The 23,189-nt window shown below is 47.2% G+C and overlaps 2 protein-coding genes across 3 annotated transcripts in view; both read right to left on the reverse strand.

Annotated features, from left to right (window-relative positions):
• OXSR1 (oxidative stress responsive kinase 1) overlaps positions 1–905 on the reverse strand; it is an 87,309-nt gene extending 86,404 nt beyond the window's left edge. For both annotated transcript variants that reach the window (XM_041408480.1, XM_041408479.1), the window contains exon 1: positions 639–905. In XM_041408480.1, the coding sequence (XP_041264414.1) occupies positions 639–665 (27 nt within the window). In that variant the 5' untranslated portion in view covers positions 666–905. The remainder of the gene's footprint in view (positions 1–638) is intronic.
• A 9,868-nt stretch (positions 906–10,773) lies between these two features.
• MYD88 (MYD88 innate immune signal transduction adaptor) lies at positions 10,774–22,923 on the reverse strand. Its single transcript, XM_041408868.1, has 5 exons — positions 22,533–22,923; positions 17,744–17,875; positions 15,992–16,172; positions 15,367–15,458; positions 10,774–13,802 (listed from the first exon to the last, which is right to left on the reverse strand). The coding sequence occupies exons 1-5, from the start codon at positions 22,879–22,881 to the stop codon at positions 13,648–13,650; spliced, it is 909 nt and encodes a 302-aa protein (XP_041264802.1). The 5' UTR covers positions 22,882–22,923; the 3' UTR covers positions 10,774–13,647.
• Between the last annotated feature and the right edge of the window lie 266 nt (positions 22,924–23,189).

The following is a 23,189-nucleotide window of genomic DNA, read 5'->3' on the forward strand; positions in this document are numbered from 1 at the left end:
CCCCCAAAGCGGATCCTGTCCCACTCACCCCCACACGAGGAGACCCAGACCCTGCCCAGAGGAGCGGGCAGAGGCCAGGGAGGAGCCCCCTGCCAGGGGGGCGTCCCCGCGACCACCACAATCCTCTCCTGAGATGGGGCAGACCCACATCCCCTCCCGCGGGCCCCACACACAGATGAGGAGGGGGCAGCCGCCTCAGCAGAGGGGTCCCACAGACCCTCACGGCCCTCAGAGTCCCCCGCAAGACGGGGGGACAGATCCTCTCACATCCTTCCTACATACGTGGCTGGAGGGGGGGAGCGGTGGTCACACATTCCCAGTCCGTGACGGGGCGTGTGCGACGGGACCCCTCAAGCTGAGAGCCACCCCAAACCCTCACACCCCTCAGAGAGGGAGGACAGAACCCCCTCAGCTGAGGGGTCCCCCAGACTTTCACACAGCTCAGTGTGGGGGAACAAACCCTCTCGCACACTCACATGGCTGAGGGAGGTGGAAGCCACACAGTCCCACTCCTCTGCGCGCTGTGTGACAGGATCCCCCTCAGCTGAGAGGGATCGGACCCCCCCTTCCCTCAGCGGACTCACACCCCCACATCCGAGGGGCACCCTGCACCCCCCCAAACCCCAATGACCGCTCACCGATGACCTCCTGCAGCTCGTAGTCATCCTTGTTGATGGACCAGGGCAGCGCGCTGGGCTCCTCGGCCATGGCCGCGCCGCGCCCGCCGCCCTCCGCGCCGCGAGGGGGAGCGTCCCCGAGGGGCGAGGGAGCGGAGAGGAGGCGCTGCGGTGTCCCGGCTGTCCCGAACCACGGCCGAGTCCGAGCCCCCTCCTCCTCCGCCTCCTCCTCTCCCGCCGCTACCGCCGGCCCAACTCCGGCCACCGCCACCTCCTGCACCTGCCCATGCCCGGAGCGCTAACGTCACCCGCGTGCGCCCCGCCCGCCACGGCGGGGAGCCGCCCGCCGCCATCTTGAGCGTGGCGTGGCGACACCCCGCCCGCCGCCAGAAGGCGACTACGCCACGGTTTTCTCTGTTAACACCACCGGCCTCGAGGAACGGGTCGGTAAGGCAAGACTCCAAAGCAAAGGACGGAGGAGGAGCCCCGAAAGAAAGGGCGGGGATGCCACACACAAGATGGCGGATGCGAACATCATCCCCGCCCTCAGGCACAGGGCGGGAGCGGGTGCCGGTTTAAGCGCAGTGAGGGCAACGATTGGCTGTCCCTGACGGATCCGCTGCTCCTATTGGTCGGGCGGCTGTCAATCATGTGCTGGCGTTTCCCGGGTCCCTGTGCCTGAGGGGCCGGGCCGCGCTCCGGCCGTGAGGGGACTGGGAGCCTGCGGGCAGGAGCGGGGCCGGGCCCGGGCACTGCAGGGGTGCACATTCCGTGTTTAAAAATAGTGTGGGGTGTGAGGGATCAGGAGGCCTGGTATGCTCGCAGCCCCCGAGGATGGGCAGTTCTCCGCTCCACGCTGCAGTTCCAGCATTCGTGGAGATGTCCAACACCCTCATGGAGATGTCCTGCATGCTCATCCTACGGTTTAAGGCTCCACACACGGAATTTTTTTATCTGGATGCAGTTAGTGCATCTGGTGGTCATCGAGGAAAAGAAATTTATTAAAAGAGTGAGGAATACAAGGCTGAGTGGCACCATGCACTCACGAAGGCTGATGTTGCTCTCTAATATATATACATTTAAATGTTTGTAGTTTGAGGATTTTTTTTTTTTTTCCTCGACATGAAAAGAGATAAAACAGCATCTCACTATTGCAATGCAGGACTGTAACCAGCAGAACCGACTTGGAATCTGAGTATCAGATTTCATCCTTTCCTGGTCACTGTTCTTGTGGCCTGATGTCAGGCCCTTCTGTGGGTCAAAGAACATCAGTTACATGTATTTTTAGTTTATTAGGACAAATTCCTGAGATGCCTCTGGTGAACCAGGCTTTGTGGAGGGCCACTGCCAAAGGCATGGTCTGACCACAGTGCTTTCACTCGTGCTCTAATGCAGGACTGCAGCTCATTCCTTTACTCTTTTTTTGTCTTCTACAAAAGCCCCACAGCCCCATCTCGCTCACTGCTGTTCAGGCACTCCACAGCTCTGTCATAAGGCAGAACCTCCAACTGAAAAGCTGTTTGTTTTCCTGCCTGTCTGTGTTAAACATTCCCCTGCTGAGCCATTTTTAATATTTGCTAAATATGCCTTAATTACTGCTCGGAACCGTCTCTGTGATCTTTTAACCATGTTATAAAAGGAGTTTATATAGCAATTAGAAACAGGTTTTACCCCAGAGCAGGCACCCGGGTAGCCAGTGTCGTATTTCTGATAGCTAACAGCATGTTAAAAATGGATCTGAGCCAGGCACCAACTACAAAAAAAGGCTTATACACTTAATTTTACCACATGCTTTTAAATTCTGAACCATCTTTTGGAATCTCTTATTCTGGGCTGAAAGGCAGTGCTAAAACTCATACTGCTTTAGACCATTGGGGTAGGATTAGGTCCACAATGTGTCTTGTTCTTTAAGAATAACCACAGGCTTTGATCAAAATTAAAATTTAAAATGTTCACTGGCAAGACCACTGGTGGCCATGCTAAAACTCTTACTGCTTTAGACCATTGCAGTAGGATTAGGTCCACAATGTGTAGAATAGCCACAGGCTTTGATCAAAATTAAAATTTAAAATGTTCACTGGCAAGACCACTGGTGGCCACGTGAGCATAGAGAGATGAGTGCTACATTTTAGTTTTCCAGTTCTGCCATGAAAAATACATTTCCATATTTTTAAACCCAGATCTCTCGTTCAGTCATAGACTCCAGGTCTATACATTTTGCTTTTTTTTTCTTTTTTTTTTTTTTTTTTTTTTTTTTTCTCTGCTATGAAAAATATATTTCTAGATTTTTAAACCTAGATCTCTCATTCAGTCATAGACTCCAGGTCTCATAAATTTTGCCTTTTTTTTTTTTTTTTTTTTTTTTTTTTTTTTAATGAACTCAGCATTTTGAGTCTCTCAAAAGTCAGGGGTTGCTGTTGCACTCATTCATTTAGTGGGTTGTTCCAAGATGAGTCTGCTGAGGGATGAAAACATGGAGCTGGATTTCACACAGCTTTTATTCCTTAGCCAGCTTCAGACCTCCAAGCAGCACCTTCTCCTCTCTCATCACTTCTGCCCGTCCTTTTTTTCCTGATTTTCTGAATTTTGCTTGTCTCGTGTAGGCTGTGAGCTCCTCAGGGCAGAGGCAATGCCTCTATTTATAAAAGAGCTGTGAAGTGGTGCTGCTGAATCAAGAGCTCTTTTGTAATAACAAGAAATTTTAGTGGAAATATGAAGTGGAAAAGCAGCTTCCTGGTGTATCCACCTCGGCTCTGGACCGGGCTTTAGGGGAGACTGAGAAGTGGAAAAACTTCAGATGTCTTTCAGGTGGGAAGGCTGCAATCTGAGAAAAAAAAAAAAATTCCCCGAGAAAATAAAAATTCCAGAGCTGGGTTTCCTGCATTTTTTGACTTCCAGTAAAACACCAGGGATCAGGGCAGGCAGGGCGCTCCTCCTCCATCGATTCTGCAGCAGAATGGAAGCTTTCTCCTGGCTCCTGCATTTCACTGATATCCTGAGGCTGGTGTTCCACTGCCAAAGCCTTGGCACACCAGGCACACAATGCATGCTCGCACAAAATGCTCCCCTTCTCGTCAGGCACATGGTTTCCTGCCTTTCTGGGCCAATTACTTATTGTTTCAGTGAAACTTACTGGCACTGTCCAGCCCTTAGCTTGGTTTTTCCATCCGTGTAATATTGTAAAAGTGATGTTTAATACCCATGTTGGTTTTTGATGCTGAGCACACAGACATTGCTGCCTTTAGCACCTGGAAGGGGTCCTTGGTGGGTTTTGTCAACAGGTCAGGGAGGTGATTCTGCCCCTCTACTCCAGTCTGGTGAGACCCCACCTGCAGAGCTGCATCCAGCTCCAGGGTCCCAGCACAGGAAGGACAAGGAGCTGTTGGAGTGAATCCAGAGGAGACCACAAAGATGCTGGAGCACCTCTGCTATAAGGAAAAAGGGAACAAACTTTTTAGCAGGGCCTGTTGCAGTAGGACAAGGGGCAATGACTTTAAACTGAAGGACTGTCAGTTTAGGTGAGATATCAGACAGAAGTTTTTTGTCATAAGGGTGGTGAGGCACTGGCACAGGTAGCCCAGAGAGGTGGTGATGCCCCATTCCTGCAAATATTAAAGGTCAGGTTGGATGGAGCTCTGGGCAACCTGGTCTAGTTGAAGGTGTCCCTGGTCATTGCAGAGGGGTTGGGCTGGATGGCTTTTAAAGGTCCCTTCCAACCCAAACTATTTTATGATTCTATGATCATCATCACAACCATGAACATTAACTTCATTTACACTTGGGTCACAGAAAACTGCTTTAAACTCCAGTTTGTGTATTGAGGCCCTGCAGATTTCATCTTTCTGGTCATGTAGCCTCTCAGATATATAATTTTCTTCATGTTAGAGTTGAAGCCAAAGTTGCTCTTTCAGCGCAGCCACGCAGAGACATTTTCTGTCACAGCTGATCGGTTTTCAGGGCCGTGGCATTTGTTGCTGTGTTTATGGTTTAAGGCTCTTTAAGGCACCATAAACCTCTGTGTGTAATGCCGTGGCTCCCAGGGCTGGTGCAAACAATGGCACTTAATGTGCCTGTGGAGCTGCCTGGTACGCCTGGGCTGAGGGAAGCCCATCAATGCCTGTTTTATTGCCTTCAGAGCTGGGCAGCCCATGTCCTCGAGCAGAATGCTTGACCTTGTTCCACTGCAGAATTTGCCTGCTGTTCTCTCTTCGTGGCAACACTTCCAGGTTTATTGAAGGGACCTTACTCTATCAAACTGCAGCTGATTACTTAACTAAGTACACGGCAGTTTCCTCTCCAACAAACAAAGGCAGGCACTGCACTTGATCTCCAGGGGTTTTTCCTGGCAGCTTTGCTTTGGAGAAATGATGTGAAGATCTTGCAGTGGAGGAAGGAGCAGTGATTTCAAACCCTCCAAGTGGAGCAAGCTTTTAATAATAGTTGTTTTCAAACCACAAGCTAAATTCCAGCCTAAACCACACCAGCAGGTTTTCCTAAGTGATCCCGTGTGCTACCCTGTATCTCCACCCCATCACAGAGCCATTTGAAATTCAGCTCTGAGGTCACTTTGAAGTCAAGTAGCTGAAGGCCCAGTTTTAACAGGTGAATTCTGGTTCTCACAGGGTGTTTACTGAAACCAGCTTTCACTCTGCAAACACACTTCTCATCCCAGCACGCTGCCTCCCAACAGAAACTCTGAGCTCCTCTCCAACTTCCTTCACTGAAAATAGGCCTCAGATTTTGAGCTCTGGGAAACAAGAAAAGACTTTATCTCCAAAACAAGTTGGGTTTTTTTCTTATACATTTCTTCTAAGTTTATGATTGTTTTAGTATATAAATTGAAAGCCATTTAACCCTCTCTATAACAATTTAAAGCTATGCTGCCTCCTTCCAATCTAATATAAAATCAATGCTGGGCTTGAGAAATAATTATTGCAAGATCTTGATTAGCATATACCTGAACCACCATTTAATAATCAGCCCTTGCTCTGCTCTGGTTTACAATAATGCTGTCTTAATACCTCTTTGTCTTTACAGAAGCCAATGAAAGACACTTCACTTGCCTGTACCTCTTTTCACCCTGGGAAAGTCACAGCTTCTGAGGACAGAAAGGTTTTCCCACCAGCCTCTTCTGTGGAGGGTAAATCTCCATCATAAAGCATTTTCTAAGAAGCTGACCAGGACAGGGATGAGAATGTGTTTCAGAGCTTTTTCCCTGGTTCTTGAAAGTGCAAAATAAGCCTGGTGGAAGCAGCCAGACCCTGCTGGACAAGTGGATACATCTGGCCTGACTCTTCTTCAGCTGATGAAGGGTGGCCAAGGGCTTAAATACACTGTGTGTATTTAAGACCATTTTGACATTTTATTATTCAACACAACTCTTCTAGAAAAAAAACTCAGTCTGCTCATAACCCTGACAGACCCTCAGAAGGAGACTGAAGTACCCAAAGACACATGGGATTTGTCTGCTGCAACAGCAAGTGGCAGGGAGGGTTGGCCATGGCAGGACTGAGCACAGAAAGCAGCTTTTGGAGGTGATCCCAGGTGGTACAGCATGGATATTCTCTCAGCTGGGAATGCTTGGACCCAATTTACAGCTGGCAAACATTGAAGAAATCAAATAAAACTTCTTTTGTAATGTTACAGTGAAGTAAGGAGAGTTCTCTTACAAGGCAATGAGAAGAGAAACCCTAGGAAGAGAAAGATAGGATTGAATAAGATTTCATTCATTTCTTGCCATCTGGGAATAAAATTTGTGAGGGAATATTGTTCTTATCTTTATAAATGGCCAATATCTCCTCAAACCCAGCAAAGGAGAGGGCAGGCAAGGTTTATGGTTCACATTAGCAGATTCTAGTGACATGAGTTTACAATAATGGTCTAATAGTTCAGTGTAATAGTGACTCATGGCTTATTACTGTGGTGATAGGAATGTAAAGAGATCTCATTTGAAAAAAAATATATTTGGATAGTTCACATCCTTTCCTCCCTACTCATGAATTCCTGTGCCATTGACTGCTAGCTGCTAAAAATAGGATCCTTTTTGTGTATCTAAAGGAAAACCTAGAATCAGAGAGACAGTGGGAGGGCACCAAGGTCCTTCCACACAGGGACTTCAGAAAATATTTGTAATGAAAGCCTCTGAGAGTGCAGGAATGTTTTTAAAAGATGAGAGCAATCTCAGAAGGTATTTTGGAAAGAAGAAGGAGAGGGAATTCATGAATCACAGCAGTTCCCAGCTTTGGTATTTTGCACCATAGGGGTGGGAGGTACAGGACCAAGCTGCAGCTTTGTCTTGGAGAAGCTGTTCCACTTCAGAAGCAGGAAACTCCAGGGAACAGCCCAGGAACACCCCTGTGGGCTGAGGAGCCACAAGAGGAGACTCATTAGGAGTCATTTGAAGTTGTACAAGTCCCTTAAGGACAGCAGCAGGAAAGAGGATCTGGGAGGACACGAGGAAGGTATCTGCAAACAAAATGGATTATCACCATCACCCCTTCGAAAAAGAAAAAAACCCACGTGGCACCTCAGAAACAAACTGCTGAAGTGTGAAATCATGCAGCAGGGAGAGCTGTCACAGAGAATCATAAATTTATTTAATAGACACAAATTGACTACTGCATGATTTGTGCAGATTGCTGCTTGCTGAGAGTGAGAGAGATCCACAGCTCTGGAGAGCTGAGTGCAGGCAATGCCTGGCAAAAGGTGTGGAAAGCAAAAATTTTGTCTTTGGTAATTGTACGTGTACTGAATGCTTCCTCTTCAGTAGGGAACAATTAAAATCGATGGCAGGATGCAAGGTAACAAAAGGAAATGACTGATCAATATTCATGTCTTGGAGTTGAAGACAAGCCCGTCTGCCAAGAGCAGCATGCTGATGAGGCGGGATTCTGAGAGGGAAGCTGAAAAGCTTCCACTCCTGATGCTCAAAAACACAACACAGCTGAGCAGATGCCAGGTGCAGTGCTAGGAGAGGTGAAGGCATCATGGAGTCTAGAGAATAACTGTTAGGAAAAGCAGGGAATATTAATTTTTAGACTAAACAGATTTAAAGTAAAAAATGTGATGCTTCTCTTTTTTGCCTTTCTAAAGATCTCAAAAACCCTTTACTGATATTGAAAAATTATGGTCTTTACATACCTGTGCAAGGTTTTAGAGATATTGAGACAGTGATATTTTAAGGCCAATGTCCAGTTTATTCCTTGGCTCAAAGCACTTGAAGTCTCATTTCCCTGTATATTTCACTGGGTGGGTCTCTATCAAGTGCTACCAAAAATCAAACACTAAATCTTCCATGATTCAGAAGTTTTAAATCTGTCACCCAGATTTCTGAATGCTTTTGAAAATGTTGCTGTAAAGCCAGCTGGTGAATCTGCCATGGCCCCAGTGGGACAGGGAAGAGCATGTGGAACTCCAGGTTTGCTTTCCCAGTTTTTCCCCTCCTAAGTGGTATTTGTTCCTGAGGCAACAGCTTCAGAAGTGGCACATGAGCAGTTAAACACCCCAGGTCTTGCAGCTCATACATCTCATTCTGCTGACACAGCTGAATATCAGCACCAGAAAAATGCTGCAAAAACTTTGTGAAAGTTCACTTCCTGGTAACCCCACATTTGCCTGAACACATTCCCCATGAATTCCTGACTAGCATCCTAAACAGTGGATAAAGACCTATTTCATCACCTCATGACTTTGATTTCATTAAGAAACCACAGAAGATTGGTAGCATTGATCCTCCATGTTCTCACTGGGCTTGAAGCAAGGGTTCTCCTCGTGGCCTGTATCATGTGCCTCCTCTGCAGAGCCCTCCTGCTCTCTTGGCACAGGTGAATAAGCAGCCACTGCCCTGAGGGGCCAGCAGGACCCAGTGCATCTTTCCCTGGAGGCTGGCACCCAGCCAGACACTGCTTTACTCTTTCCCTGTGGGAATGCATGGAAGGACTGAGAGCTGTGCAAAATCTCTCTGCTTGGGGGCAGTTTGGACTGTTGAGGAAATGCTGGCATGTTCCTCCCAGTGCCTCTGCTCCCAGCCATCTGCCACCTGCCTTCTCACTGGGGGTTCTCCGTGTTTCCTAGGAAGGGGAGGCTTGGAAGCACAGGATGGAACAGCTGTGCTGTCCTTGGGCTCAGCTGGACACAGTGCACGTCTCCAAGGCAGTGGGAAAGTGTGTGGAAACAGGAGGGAAAAGTTCCAAGCAACCTTTTGTAGAGAGCCATCGTTAAGTGTTTCATGGACAGTACAGATACATTCATTCTGTCTTTCCAGTCCAGCCCCACCAAAACCCACCCTAAGCAAGACTAGGAATTGGGGAAATGGGAATCCAAACCCCTCCACTGGCTGTGAGGCAGGAGAAACTCCATGAGCAGCTGACACAGCCTTCATGCCCTGAACTGCAGGGATGCATCCCCTGCCTTTGTGGAAACCATCTACCCAGCTGAGATAGAAGGATCAGGATGGGCAAGGACAGCCCCAACCTCTGCCATGGCATGAGCAGCTTTATCAGTGGGAAGAGGATGAGGAAAAGGCACTGCTAAGCTGGGTTCTGCTGCAGAACAGAAAATGCATTGTTAGTAAATCAGACTTTGGAACTGCTTAAGACTTAAACACAGCTTCAATTGATTAACCTTTCACAGCACAGCAGAGCCCCAGAGTGAATACAACACTATTCAGTCCCCTGACTGCAGATTTTGTTGCAAAATAAACAAGTTTTTCCAGGGCTGGGCTTGATAGTGCTGATCAAGAGGTTGGGTTGGGTTCAAAGTCATCTCAAAGTCCTAGTGGGGATATGAAAATGGTTGTAACACCTAGAGAAAATTACCTTTAGCGAAATATTTGTACACAGCACATGTTGTAAAGCCCCAAATGATGTGACAGAGGTACTTTTTAATAAATTCTATGAGCATGTTTCCCAGCAGTGTGAACCTTGTGGGGTTTGTTTTTTATTGCCTTATTAAAATCTGTTTCCAGGATGCTCAAGCAACATTTTTCCAGCTATTTTTTATGCATAATTACTCTTTCTTCCCTATGTTAATTTTATTCCTGTAAATGTGCCCTCTGGACCAAGCAGTGCCTCCCCCATGGTAACACAACTCTTGTCACATTGGTGAAAATGCAGGATGGAATTTGATCCATTGAGGTCAATACTTGACCTCTCAGCCTTTCTTTCTGAAGCTGAGAACATTCTGCAGCAGTTTCACCAGGCAAACGCTGGCACCCACATTCTTCCACCAAAGTAAAACAGAGGACTGGGAATATTTCTTCAGCACAAGGGGAATGACAGCTGAAAAAGAGCCACTGCTGCTGGACCCCTCAATTCCCCTGATTCAGAGCTCAAATACAGGCAAGAATCATCAACTGCTCCAAACCACAGAAGAGGGTAGTGTGTAAAGCTGCACTGGGAGTGATGGGATACCAGCACTTCCAGGGAATGGGACCCTCCTGGCAGGTTGCCCTTGCCAGCAGCTTCCATCTAGAATAATCCATCCTGGGATGGTTTCCATACTGCTGGCCATATGTTCATAGTAGCCATAGCAGAGAAACTACTTCATTTGCTCTATAGGGAACGTGGCCCTGCAAGTGGCTTAGGGTATGGCCCCTCCTATGGGGAAAAGCAGCTCGGCCTTGACCTCCAGGAATTCCTTCCAACCAACACTTCTGTGATGCAGTGATCCTTGTCTTTTCCTGTGGCAGGGCCTTGGCCTGACAGCTGCTGGGGTTCCGAGTTATTTCTCTGGCTCGGACTGACTGCAAGCCAAAGGAAATAAAACTGGCAGAATCCCCCCGAAGCTTCCCTGTCATAATTCCTGCTGGGGCCTCTAAAAAGGGTGTGGAGCAGGGGCAGCATCCCAACAGAGCCCTGGCTCCATCCCCTCTAGCCTGATGGGCACCAGAGCTGAAGAAATCCAGGATGGCAACACAGACCACAAAACAAAAAAAGAGACCTGGAGAGGAACCACATGTCTGAAGTACAATTCCTTGATACATTTTCCTCCTGGCATGACATAACTCTATTTCTCTCTCCCCAGGCACAGCCAACCGCCCCCTCTGATGAAGACACTTAGCCAAAACATAAAAAGAAAATAAAGAACTATCCCATATCATTCCGCACTTAAACTTAATTTTGAGTTCTTTGATGCCCACAAAGTAGATTCAGCCTGCTGGGTTTTCATTCTTTATTTTAAAATGTTTTCACAAGTAGCAAAAGTTTGGAATTTTGAGGAGAAAAACAGAAATATTGGCTATTTTCAAAATGCCTATAAAGACAGATGTTTTCCCCCTTTGTATCAGGACACAAAATGATTATAAATATATATATGTCTGTATATAAAAATAAATGATTTGGGTCTAAAAGATTCAACTAAGACAATTTCAGTGAGGGAGAGAGACAAAATAAAAGAAACCCTATAATATCACAATTTTAAAAATCCCTTTTTTAAAGGTGTTCAAAAATTTTGACCTTCCACTGAACATGAAAGAGGGGAGGAGCACCCCAAATGCCACTGAAATGGGCAAATAGTTCACAACAACTACATTTTTTATCATTCACAATGTCACACTTCAAGTTATTATGACAAGGCAGATATGAAAGTGTCAGAAGTGCATAAACTCTGGGGTTTACATAGAAGAGGATACATATTTAAAGCATATTTTATGTTTTAGGGCTGTTACCTCACTTTATCCCAAAATAATTATTTTAGCCTGTAACATTAATAGTAACTTGTAATATAGCAACAGCCCCATAACAGTAAGGCCTTCCCAGCATCCAAGGCAAGCAGAGAGAAGGGCCAGGGCACCACAAGCAGGGTGGTAACTAGATCCCAACATCTTTCACCACTAATGGAATATGGCACTTAAATAGGGCAGTAACATGGCAGTAAATATTACTTATCTATTTGAACTCAAATAATTTAGAAATTCAGCTCCTCTGTTTGCTTTCCCTTCCAGAATCAGCACTTTCCCTGCTGGCTGATCACCAAACCATCTATTACAAACATCATCATTATTTTCCCCTCACATGCAACACACAAGTCCCAAACCATCAGGACTCTGAAGACACCACATGAGGTTCAAGCTGCCAAAATTCTCACTGGTTTTGGTTTTTGCTCAGAAGAGGGAGCAAGGGGAAGAGGAGGATAACCCTCCGTGTTTTTTCCATGTCAGTGCCCTGCTGGCCCATCCCGGCCGTGTCTCCCCATCCCACCCGCCTTCCCTCGCAGGGTGCAGCGCGGGCCATGGCCTCCCTCTAGCGTCCACAGCCCGGGCTCCTCTGCCTCAGCTCCCCCTGAACGAGCCACCAGAGCCCTTCCAGCTCTCCAGACAGGAGCAATCTGGTTCGATCCTGCGGGTAATTGATGTTTATAAGCTCTCCAGAGTAGGAGAATTCACTGAGCCACCCCCCGGGAGCGCCTGGGGACCAAGCAGCCTCCTGAACCTCTTCTGTAATTAACATTTACCGATTATGCAGAAAGCCCGAGGCAAGCAGCTGTCTCCACTTCTGCAGGAGAGGCCCCAGAGCAATGGGACCAAACACAAACTACTCAGAAAGCCCTCATCAGCTTAACTTTCCTCCTCCCGTGCCCACAGACTTCTCACTTGTTCTAGCAAGACAGTAAGGTGCAAATGTCACCTTGGCACGATGGCAGCAGTCACTTTTGTAGAAGAAACAGCCAGCTCCTGGGTCTATCCAGAAATGGCTCCTGCTGCCAACATGATGTGCATGAATGAGCTTCACCATGCTCAGGTCAAGGGCTGCTGCTGCCAGCCTGGGGGAACCAGCAGCAGGACCTGGACAGGATTTGGCAGCATCCCTGCTAAGGGATCATTCACTGACACACAGTGTGAGGGAGGGGGCAGGAGCCCATTTCTGTCTCAGCCCTGCTAATTCTTTAAAACAAAGTTAAAATTAAAAAAAAAAATAAAATCACATCCAGATGCAACCTTAAAAATGTAAACTAGTAAAACATTAAGCTGTAAAATCAACATTAGTCAGTGGCTGAAGTAATGAACAAAGGGGCAGAGTTCAAGCAACTGCAGACACATAAGCAAGATTCCTCTCTTCCCCAATTTAAAAAGTCAATATTTACTGTAAATCTGTTTAATACACCAATGGATTGCTTTAAACACTCCTTTGGGTAGAACTCCTGACCTCCACCCTGCAGCACTGAGGAGATCCACTAGCCACAGGCAGGATTCAAGGCCAAGTCTAACAAGCAGAGCAGTCTTGACATTTAGTCACAGAAATACAGTAATTATTGTGGCAGTTAATTAAATTAGGCTCTTTCCTATTAATGTAACATTTGCTTCCTTATTTTAAACAGCCCAAATGTCAACTTAATATACTCCTTATTCAGTGTTTAACCCTGTGCCTTTGAGGCATCCCAAAAGCTGCTGTGTTTTTGAAGGCCTTTAAAGGTGAAAAAATTTGAGATCTGGACCCGCTGAGGTGCAGACCTTGGTCAAGTCAATGAGCAACAGCAGCCCCTGCTTTGTGTAGTAAGGGCTGTCACTGAAAAGATGTATTTTAAGACTGAATTTCTCCTGAAGGAGAAGTAATGACTTAGTAATATCTGGGAATATTAAATGCTGGTATAAGGCCACTGAATCAAATGTGACCTGAATAGAGACAGACTTGTCCAATATGGTAAAACTCCCACAAGCCTCAATGTTACTGTAGCTGTAAAACATTGACAAAACCTGCTGTTTGAGGCTCTGAGGTCTTGCTAATTCTTACAACACAGTCTTCCTGTATCAGACACTCTTTAGATGTGTACTTTCAATATTTTTAGTGAAAGTGCTTACTCCACAAATGCTGGATGCTACTGCTCACTGACTTAACCTGGAACACCCACACAGTTGCTTTATTTTCCCTCAGAGTTGTGAAGAAGTGCTGGAAAGAGTTCTTTGTTCCCAATCATAGGCTCCAAGCAAGGATCCAGGTTCTGAAGTGGTGGAAGACCCCGTGTCAAGGACACCCCTGGTCCGAAGGCACAGCCAGGACAGGTTACAAGAGCACCCAGCTCTCAGGACTTTGCATCAGGGCAGCATGAGGGATTTTGCCAGTCTCTTCCAGAACCATTTTTTGGTGCAAGGATTGGTGTAGTCACAAATTGTAATGAACCGTAAGATACTCGGAAACTCGTTCTTCATGGATTTGTACTTGACTGGAATCAGCCGTTTGTGACGAGCACCTGAAGAGAGGTCACACACAGAGGGTTACACAGAGCCACAGGCAGAGCCCACATCCATTCCCTCCCCACCTCAGCATGCACATCACAAAATCCAGGTGTGCTCCTGATTGGGCATCATCTGATTATATTGCACCCAGCTCTCTGGAGAGCAAAGTCTCTGAGTGCTGATTTACTCAGGATGCAGATGTTCCCCAAGGAATCTCCCTGCTAACATGGACTGCTGGTTTTGAGACACCACGAGGTGAGAGCACCCTCCCTGTGACTGCTGCTGCCTGAAGGAGCAGCTCTTCTACAGAGGAGTTTCTCCCCTTGTAGCTCTCCACAGGGACACCTGCCACCACCTGCACTGTGCCCAGCACAAGTGATGACACTGAGACAGGGATGAGGCAAATAACCAAGATTTCATAACTGCAGCAGATGCTGGAGTAATCCATGGAGCTCCCAGAGCCTGCCACCAAACCCTTCTGTGCATTACTAACACCCCACACAAACTTCTCTAAGCCTGTACTTCCACCTGTGTTCTCACTGGCAGAGCTCAGGACATTCCATACAGATTGAACTTCTCTTCCTGTTCTAATGTGATGCTCACAAAAAATGGTGAAGAACTAAAAGGACTTTTCTACATATCTTGATGACTGGGGGCTGATACAAAGTCCTGGGAGTGTTCAATGGATTAAATTATATCATTTGAAATTAGTGTTACAAGGAAGATGAAGTGAATTCCTGTCTCTGCCACCAGCTTCTAGTCTAACCTCTGGCATGTCCTTTATAATATCCTGTCAGATGCCTCATCTAGAAAAGAGACTTTATATCCAGATACTCTTCCCAGTTCTATATATCCTCCATACTATTAGGCTGGGCTGCACTTACTCCCCAGCAACACAGACAACTGTAGAACAACTACTGGCTAGAAAAGAGCAATCACAACAGACTTGGCAGAAGTAAATTGCTGGCTTTTCAATTCAGAACAAAATATGTAAAAAATTACCTAAGTTGAACATTTATTCCGTATTTTGTTTACCTATCCACAACACTCAAGGATCCCTGCAAGAATCATCAAATGGAATGGGCTGGGTTGGAAGAGGTCTTGAAGATCATCCAGTTCCAACCCCCCTGCTATGGGCAGGGACACCTTCTAGACCAGGTTACTCAGAGCCCCACCCAGCCAGGCCTTGAAATCTGCATGTTCATTACCTGTCACCCAATTCCCAGCTTTACTCACATCCTGGATTTATTATACTACTTGTCTCTTAAACAGCAAATTTTCCTGTGGATCTGGAAGCCCTTCACAAACCTGACATGCAGCTCTAACATTTCTGGAGCAGGCAGCATTATTATGACAGCTGGAGCAGTGCAGCACAGGCAGCTTCTCGCTCACAGCCGTTTGAGGAAGGTCAAGAGCAGGGCAAGGGACCCAGCCCAAGCCCTTGCCTGCACAACCTAATTAGGAAGGCCCTGTTAGTTCCAGTGGTACAGTGCCCACTGACCTCAGCTGAAGGCTTAGATGTCACTGTAATAAAAATGATAATGTGCAATTGTAAATGGGATATTTATGTGATATTACCTGGGGAAAGACTAAGAGCAAATTTGGTCTGGAAATCACATTCATCGCTTTCCAGGTAGTCATCTGAAACGACAACCACCATCCTCCGACACCTGGAGATAAAGCAGGGGAGAAAACGAATAAAATGTCAAATGAGATGGTTTTCATTCCCACAAACAGAAGCATGTACTGCTCTGAATTGCTCCAGTGGAGAAGGACTTGGGGCTGTGTTCCAGCAGGAATTAACTGCAGAGCAGGAACGACTGACAAACACATAGTGACGTTATTACACAGAAAAACTTGATTACAGATACACACTCATGTACCAAAAAATGAGGAAACAGTGAATTCCAGACTGTCTGTGCAACATTTATGTGATCCTGTGTCTATATATGACACACAAGGCAAAGAAAAGCAATTGAATATAAGTAGCATCACCACAGTGGCACCTCCCTCACAAGCACAATGAAGTGACACATTGGGGAAAGCCTGCATCCTCCTTGAGCCAAGAGCATAAACAAACCCCATTAAGACATTCTTGTGGATTTTTGCTGTTTCACTGGCACCACGCTGCAGACATCACTGTAAAATGAATGTGATGTTCCACTACACTCACAGCTGGCCCCAACAGCCACGGTTCACTTACCTCCTCTCTATAAGTTCTCCACTGATGGACCACACACAGGCTCCTGGCAAGACATCCCGATCAAATACACAGAGCTTCAGTTTGAACTCTGTTTGCTCCAGCTCCCTGATCATTTCCTGGACAAACTGGAGGTCTTTCTGACAGTAGCAGATGAAGGCATCAAATATCTCTGTTCCACTCCCTGAAACCATTAAAAAGGTAGCTGTCATCTTCTACTATAAATGAAGTTCATTTCTGTAGTGAACTTTCAAGAGCTCCCACAGACTTTAACTCAGAATCAGGAGTCTGATAGAAAAGCTCTGGCCAAACTCAAAAAGGAATACAGCCTTTTATTAGATGAGCTGCCCTTCAGCCCAGACTCCTGTCCTTAACAGGGTTGGCAGGAGGCAACACTCATCAGTGCCTTGGCTGCTTTCACTGGCCAGGCTGTTCACACACACCCATGTTGCCTGGCAGGGGTCAGGGAAAGGAGCTGAAGTGCAGACAGTCAAAATCTGTGGAGGCAGTAGCATCAGGCTACAGGGAGTCTGGGTGGAGCTGGAGGGAGCAGAGTACCCAGGGGATGCAACTCAGAGCTCTGACACTCTGGGATTTCACTGAGAGTTTCACATCTATAATATACTTGTGGCTCTGGGTCCTTTTTCCTTAGCTCAGGTCACAAAGATTCAAACTTCCCAACCAAAACAGCAATCAGCAATGTCCTGCCATCTGCTGTCGATGGAGCTGTGGGGCGAACCTTGAAATTTGGAACCTGTCATTTTTATGGCTAAGAAGTCAAACCTGGGTACCTGAAGTCATATCCTAATGGGCCTGTTTTCCAATTACATTAATGGCTGGCAGCTCTTGTTTATTTAGCAGTTATCCAAATATTAAAATGCAGCATTTTAAGGGCAATGTTTCTCATAATTAAGTGTCTTAATACTGCTGGATAGTTTCCAACTGGTTTGGTTTTTTTTTTTCCATATCAATGTCACCACAGATATATTCAATTTTTTATGCCAGTTAAAGCCTACCACAGTGAAAAAATAGGTCAGGCTCTAAAAGCTGCTGAGGAAAGTATCAACCCAGCAGGCAGATTCAGCCCAAGAAGCAACCAGTGAAGCAGAAGGGGGATGTCTGCCAGGTCAGTCAAAACGAGGGTACTGCTGCAGGGACACGGTGCTAACTTGGAGGTCACATCAGGCAAAGCTGCCATGTACAAACACCAGAATATTGGTCTGTGGACATTTGGGGTGGTTAGTGATGTCCACACATGCAGCAAAGGTGGCCAGCACACACATGTGCACACACCTGGCTGCACATGCAGGGCTGCACACACAGCAATGCACACACACAGAACCCATTTCCTCTCTCCACCCACTGCACACCTACTTCAAACCCACTTCCTTTTCATTCAAGGTGGTTCCTTGAATTCAGGGCAGGAAAATCACCTCTGACACCCTTCCTCCTGGGCTCCAACCTTTGAGCTTTCAGCAGCTGCTGCTGTGGGCCAGGCTGGGCTAAGGGACATATTTCTGTGAAGTCCCCTCCCATGTGTGTCCAGTGGCTCTGTGCCAGCCTGCTCCTGTGTGAAGTGTTTCCCAGGGCTGCTTCCCCTCTCTGCTCTAAGAAACAGGAAAAATGAAGAAAACATTCTGGCCTGGGGTATGAAAACTTGTGGAATTATGGAATCAAACAGGTTTTCTGCACTTCCTATGGGGAAGGTGATTCCAACAGGAGGTATGAGGCACCAGAGGAAGCAGGGGCTCTTACCATATGGATCATCCCTGATGGTGATGCCCATCAGTTCCGACGTCTTTGGCACGCTGCTGTCCACTGCTGGCACTTGAAGGGGCTGGTTGGCCTCTTCCTGCTTCCTCTGCAAGTACTTCTTACAGTCCTCCTCTGTAAAAACACACAGCCAGGGCAAGAGGCTCCTGTGACGTGGGTTTACACTGCTGGAGTTCATTAAAACAGGAATAGCTATTTCATGGATCAGAGATGCTAGAGGGAAACCCCCTGTCTGGCTTTTTCAGGATGTAGAATTTCTCTCACCTCTTTCTGAACATCTTGATGCTGCCTCCACCACCTCCTCTAGCAATTAATTCCTGAAAATCACTCTCGATATTTTAAGAAGTACTTTCTTTTACTTGTTTTATTCTTCCTCCTCTCCTTAGCTCTACTATGGCCCAGTACACCTTTAATACCAGGAATAAGGTGCAGAGCAGGTCCCAACTCTGCTATCTGCTCTCACTATCTTGCATTTTGGAGTATTTGAAATCACAAAATAGCTGGGGAGGTTTTCATGGTGTCAGTCCTTCTGCCCATGTAAAAAGCCATAAAACAAGACAAAATGGCCTCAAGCTACACCAGGGGAGGTTTAGATCGGATATTAGGGAACAATTCTTCACTGAAAGGTGGTCAGGCAGGAGATCTTATCTCTCTCTACAACTACCTGAAAGGAAACTGTACTGAGATGGATGTTGGTCTCTTCTCTCAAGTAACAAATGATAGGACAAGACAAAATGGCCTCAAGTTGCACCAGGGGAGGTTTAGATCGGATATTAGGGAACAATTCTTCACTGAAAGGTGGTTCAGCATCCCTGGAAGGATCTAAAACGTGTAGATGTGGCCCTTGGGGACAGGGCTTAGAGGTGGCCTTGGCAGTGCTGGGTTAATGATGCTGTAGGTCTTATCTGACCTTAGCAATTCTCTGCAGACACACAAGAGCTGATTCACACCCCAGCCTCTGCCAGCCAGGACAACTGCAGGTGGCAATGACTATCCACACTCACCACATACAGCAGGACCAGGTAAAATTTTAAGGAGCCCCTGAAGCAGCTTTTCTGTTGTGCAACAGCAATAGGGAGCCTCTTATCCCAAACAGAGTAGACATGAAACCCACCCTGAGATAACTAAAGGCCAAAGACTGGTCACAGTCACTGCTGTGAACTTCCCAATCAGGTCAGTGATGGGCACAGATCTATTATAAACAGACTTGGTTTAAAAATAAATCATAAATCTAAGTGTGAAGCCTTTGGAGAATCAACAAGAAACTCTGCAGCCTCCGCTACTCTGTAATTACAGAAGAACTGAAAGTAAAAAGAGATTTGAAAAAAGGAATTATGAAAAAGATGAAACTCCCTAGAGACTTTGCCTTTACTTAAGATTAAAAAAAAAAACCCCAACAAGTGGTAATCAGCACTGATCAGCTGGCACAGCTGACTGGTGCAAGAGCAGAGTAAAGGATCCCTTGGAAGTGCAGGATGCTGGTGGGAACCCAGTGAGTCCTCCTGTAACACAACCTGGCACAAGCAGGTCTGCAGGAGCCCCAGCCTGAGCCCCCATCCCCTGCTTCTATCTCAGCTTTGCATCTTGTTACTGGATTATCTCCAATCTAATAAGGCTCAGATCTGATCAAAGCTTTTCCTGAGGCTGAGGTATTCCCAATCTGCCTTTCTCCTCCCCTCAGCCTCCCCAGTCCTGCAGAGGGGAGAATCAGCCACATTCTTTACCAGCCAGAAGGTTCAGATTTCACATCTTTCCTCACTAAAGCCATAACTCAGGTCCCACCTCTCTGCCAGCTGCCTGTTGTGTGAGGTGTGTCAGCTAAATCAGTATCTTTGAAATCATGATTAAAGTCACTTTGAAGTTGCCAACAGGTTCAGCAGTCTCAGAGGAAGGACTGGCACACAGCCACCACCTTAAGTGTGCCTTGATTCCCTGGGGAGCCAGTTTCACAATCCAAAATACTGCTGAATAGGCAAGAAGAGGCAATTATTTAACAGCATTGCATAGTGCTCAATACAGAAATGTTCATTTTCAGTGTATTTGCTCTAAGTCTTCTCTCCTTGCCTCTGATTTGGGATGGATCAGTCTCCAGCTGGAAACAGCACCTGATTGTACAGGTTAATGAGAGTGAACAAGGATCAGGGATGACTTTGGGACCATAAAGTTAAAAGATGCTAAACAACACAACCAACTAGCAAGAAAGTCCTCCAAGCTACGTTATCTTCCTCCACCAAGCACCTAATGAGGCTTTACATTCCTCTGGCAGTCAAATTGGGGTAAAAAGAATAGAAACATGAAATCTAAAGCACAAAATCAGTAGCATGATGACAACACAGAGAAAAGAGACCCAGCAACTGTCAGGCAGGAAAGTAGCACTTTTGTAACAGGTCAGGGAAGAAACAAAAATTACTGAGTTTCAGCAGGAAAAAGCACAAATGTATCAAAGCAAAAAGCTTCACCTCCCTGAAGATGATTCTACAGAGAAACAAACTGCTGAGGAAGATCACAGTTAGGGCAGAGCTGCTGGGACATCAATACTGATATTTTCTGAGATGGATCCCACTGAAGAAGTTCCAGTGGTACACAAAGATGTCCCTGGCATCAGGAAATACCATGCACAAGAGTACATGAAACCTTTTCCTTTTTCTCCTCTCCTCTCCTCTCCTACTTCTGCAAGAGCTCTCAGCACCAGCAACAGGTCACAGGCTCTCAGTGCAGTCCTCAGCCAAAAATCATAAAAGAGGAACACTGGTCAGACTGAAGGTCCACCAGCCCCAAGCCTCATCCTGTCTCAAGCACTGCACAAAACCAGGTGTCCAGGAGGGAACATAAGAATAAAATTAGCTTACATACATATTTCCCTAATATATACATATGTATGTATTTCCCTAAAATCTATCCTTTAGGTATAATCTACAAATCTATTTTTATAATCTCTCTTTTGGACTATTCACAGTTAAGGAATTTCCTGAACCACAGAGAGTACTTTTGTTGAACAACCCTTAGTGGGCCCCTCTTCCAAGAATTTACCTGTCTCCTCAGCATGGGTCATATCAGCATGACCCAGCTCTGGGTAAAACTTGTGATTTTCCTGCAGCCCAGGCTCTTCCCACTCTTTCTGCTGGAGTCCATTCCAGCTCTGACAAAGCCCATCCACCACACTCCCTTCCAGTGGGACAGATAGGTCCTGAGCTGAGGGCCAGAACCAGCCTGGGTGATCCCAAGTTTTTTGTGAAGCCCCAGATCTTCTGCACATCTGGAAGCTCCCCCAGATTTGTTAGGAATCTCTGATAAGCAGATCACAAAGCACACTGATGATTTTGCCTTTCCCAAAAACCTGGCCTTCAGACTGTGATCTAACGTAGGAAGAAGAACAGGACCAAAGGGAAGTCTTCCATCACTTCTTGGTCAGGCTCTCAACAGAGATGGATTTCTACATCTTCCTTTATCCCCATGAGTAACAGGAAGTGAGATTTATTACTTCCTCCTTGCTAACTCAGTAAGCTCTATTATACAACACAGGCCTTCAGGGAATTCTCAGGCTTTGGAAATCCTTTGGCAAAAAAATTCCCCTTCTGATGACAGCTGAGTTCTCTCTGAATTTCTCTGACCACAAAGAATACAAAGAGCTCAAAAAAAGAAGAACCTATCAGAACAGCACAAACACCTTCATTCTTCTCATTGACCTGCCTCAATTTTTTCAGTTTGCATGGATTTTTTTCCCCTGACATTATCCAGTTCCACACATTCCTCATCTCCTCCAACAAACACCTTCCTATCACACTATATCCACACATCCACCTGCCTCAATTTTTTCAGTCTGCATGGATTTTTTTCCCCTGACATCCAGTTCCACACATTCCTCATCTCCTCCAACAAACACCTTCCTATCACACTATATCCACACATCACAATTTTCACACTGTCTCCTGGCTCACCTGGCTAAGAGCATCTTTTGACAGACAGAAACTTTTTAACTGAAGGTTTGGGATAAGCCAGGGCTTCAGGTTACTTTGCAGGGCTCATCGTTAGCAGAAACACAGCACATGTCTCTCCTGGAAGGCAGGTGAGACTTCTGTGAATCACAGAATGATCTGGGTTGGAAGGGACCTTACAGGTCATTGCATTCCCACCCCTGCCATGGGCAGGGACACCTTGCACTAGCCCAGGTTGTTCAGAGCCACATCCAACCTGGCCTTGGACACTTCCAGAGATGGAGCAGCCACAGCTTGGGCACCTGTGCCAGGGCCTCGCCACCCTCACAGGGAAGAATTTCTTCCCAATAACTAATCTAATATCTAATCTTCTAATATCTAATCTAAATATCTCTCCTTTTAGTTTAAGACCATTCTCCCTTATCCTATCACCATCCTCCCATGCAACAAGTCCCTCTCTCCTTTTATAAGCTCTAAGGTCTCCCTGGAACCTTCTCTCGTTCAGGCTGAACACCCCCCAGCTCTCTCAGCCTGTCTCCGTGGCACAGGTGCTGCACCCTCCGGAGCATCCAACAAAGAGGATGTCACTCCATAGTCTGGAAAAGGCTTTTCTGCTCGAGCGGCACTTTTTCTTAACCTCACCTCCGCGGACAGAGCAGCAAAGACGAACACAAACAGGACAGACCATCACAAACAGGAAAGAGCAAGGACCAACATGAACAGAAAGACCAACACGAACAGCATCCCCTCCATCCCGAGGCATCAGGAAGGGCAGGCTCCGGGATTCCCGGGGCTCTCGGGATTCCCCGGGCCATCCCCCGCTCCCAGCGCCTCACCCACGCTGCCGGCCAGGTCCGTCAGGACATCATCGCGACCCAAGCGGCGCAGCACATCGAGGAGCCGCCCCACGGTGGCCCCGCCGGGGCAGCGTCCCGGCCATTCCTCCAGCAGCGTGGCCGTGGGGTCGGGCAGCCCCTCGAGCCGCCGGATCTCCAGGAAGCTGCAGCCCAGCGCCTCCGCCAGCGCCGTCCAGTCCGCGGCCGCGGCCGCCCGCGGGTTGAGGTAGAGGCCGAGGCGGCGGCGGACGCCGTAGTTCAGCGCTACCATGGGCACGGCGTGCAGGTCCAGCGGCGGGACGGGGCTGGGGTTGGGGCTGGCAACGGGGTCCGATGGGGCCGTGGCCATGGTCGTGCCGCGCTCCCAACTTCCCCTTCCCGGCACTTTCGCTTCCCGGCTCGCCCCGCCTCTCCACCGCCCCCGCGGGGCTCTCTGCCCGCCCGCCCGGCCTCCCTCAGGGCGCGGGGCCGGGCGGGCCGGCTCCGGGCTCAAGTCAGGAAAGGCATTCAGGGACTGGGTCCAGAGAAGGGAATGGAGCTGGGGGAATGGTCTGGAGCACACGTCCTGTGAGGAATGGCCGAGGGAGCTGGGGGTGTTTAATCTGGAGAAGAGGAAGCCAGGGTATACCTTAGCACCATCGAAAACTCCCTCCTGAC

The sequence above is a fragment of the Onychostruthus taczanowskii genome, unplaced genomic scaffold (assembly GCF_017590055.1).
Source record: "Onychostruthus taczanowskii isolate IOZ18803 unplaced genomic scaffold, ASM1759005v1 scaffold3, whole genome shotgun sequence".
Taxonomy (NCBI): domain Eukaryota; kingdom Metazoa; phylum Chordata; class Aves; order Passeriformes; family Passeridae; genus Onychostruthus; species Onychostruthus taczanowskii.

Coding starts and splice junctions, on each gene's coding strand:
- MYD88 (XM_041408868.1), bottom strand. CDS start 22,881: ATGGCCACGGCCCCATCGGACCCCGTTGCCAGCCCCAACCCCAGCCCC. Junction 15,459..15,991: donor GGAGAACTTATAGAGAGGAG/GTAAGTGAACCG, acceptor CTTTATCTCCAG/GTGTCGGAGGATGGTGGTTG. Junction 13,803..15,366: donor TGCTCTTAGTCTTTCCCCAG/GTAATATCACAT, acceptor ACCTCTCTTCAG/GTGCTCGTCACAAACGGCTG.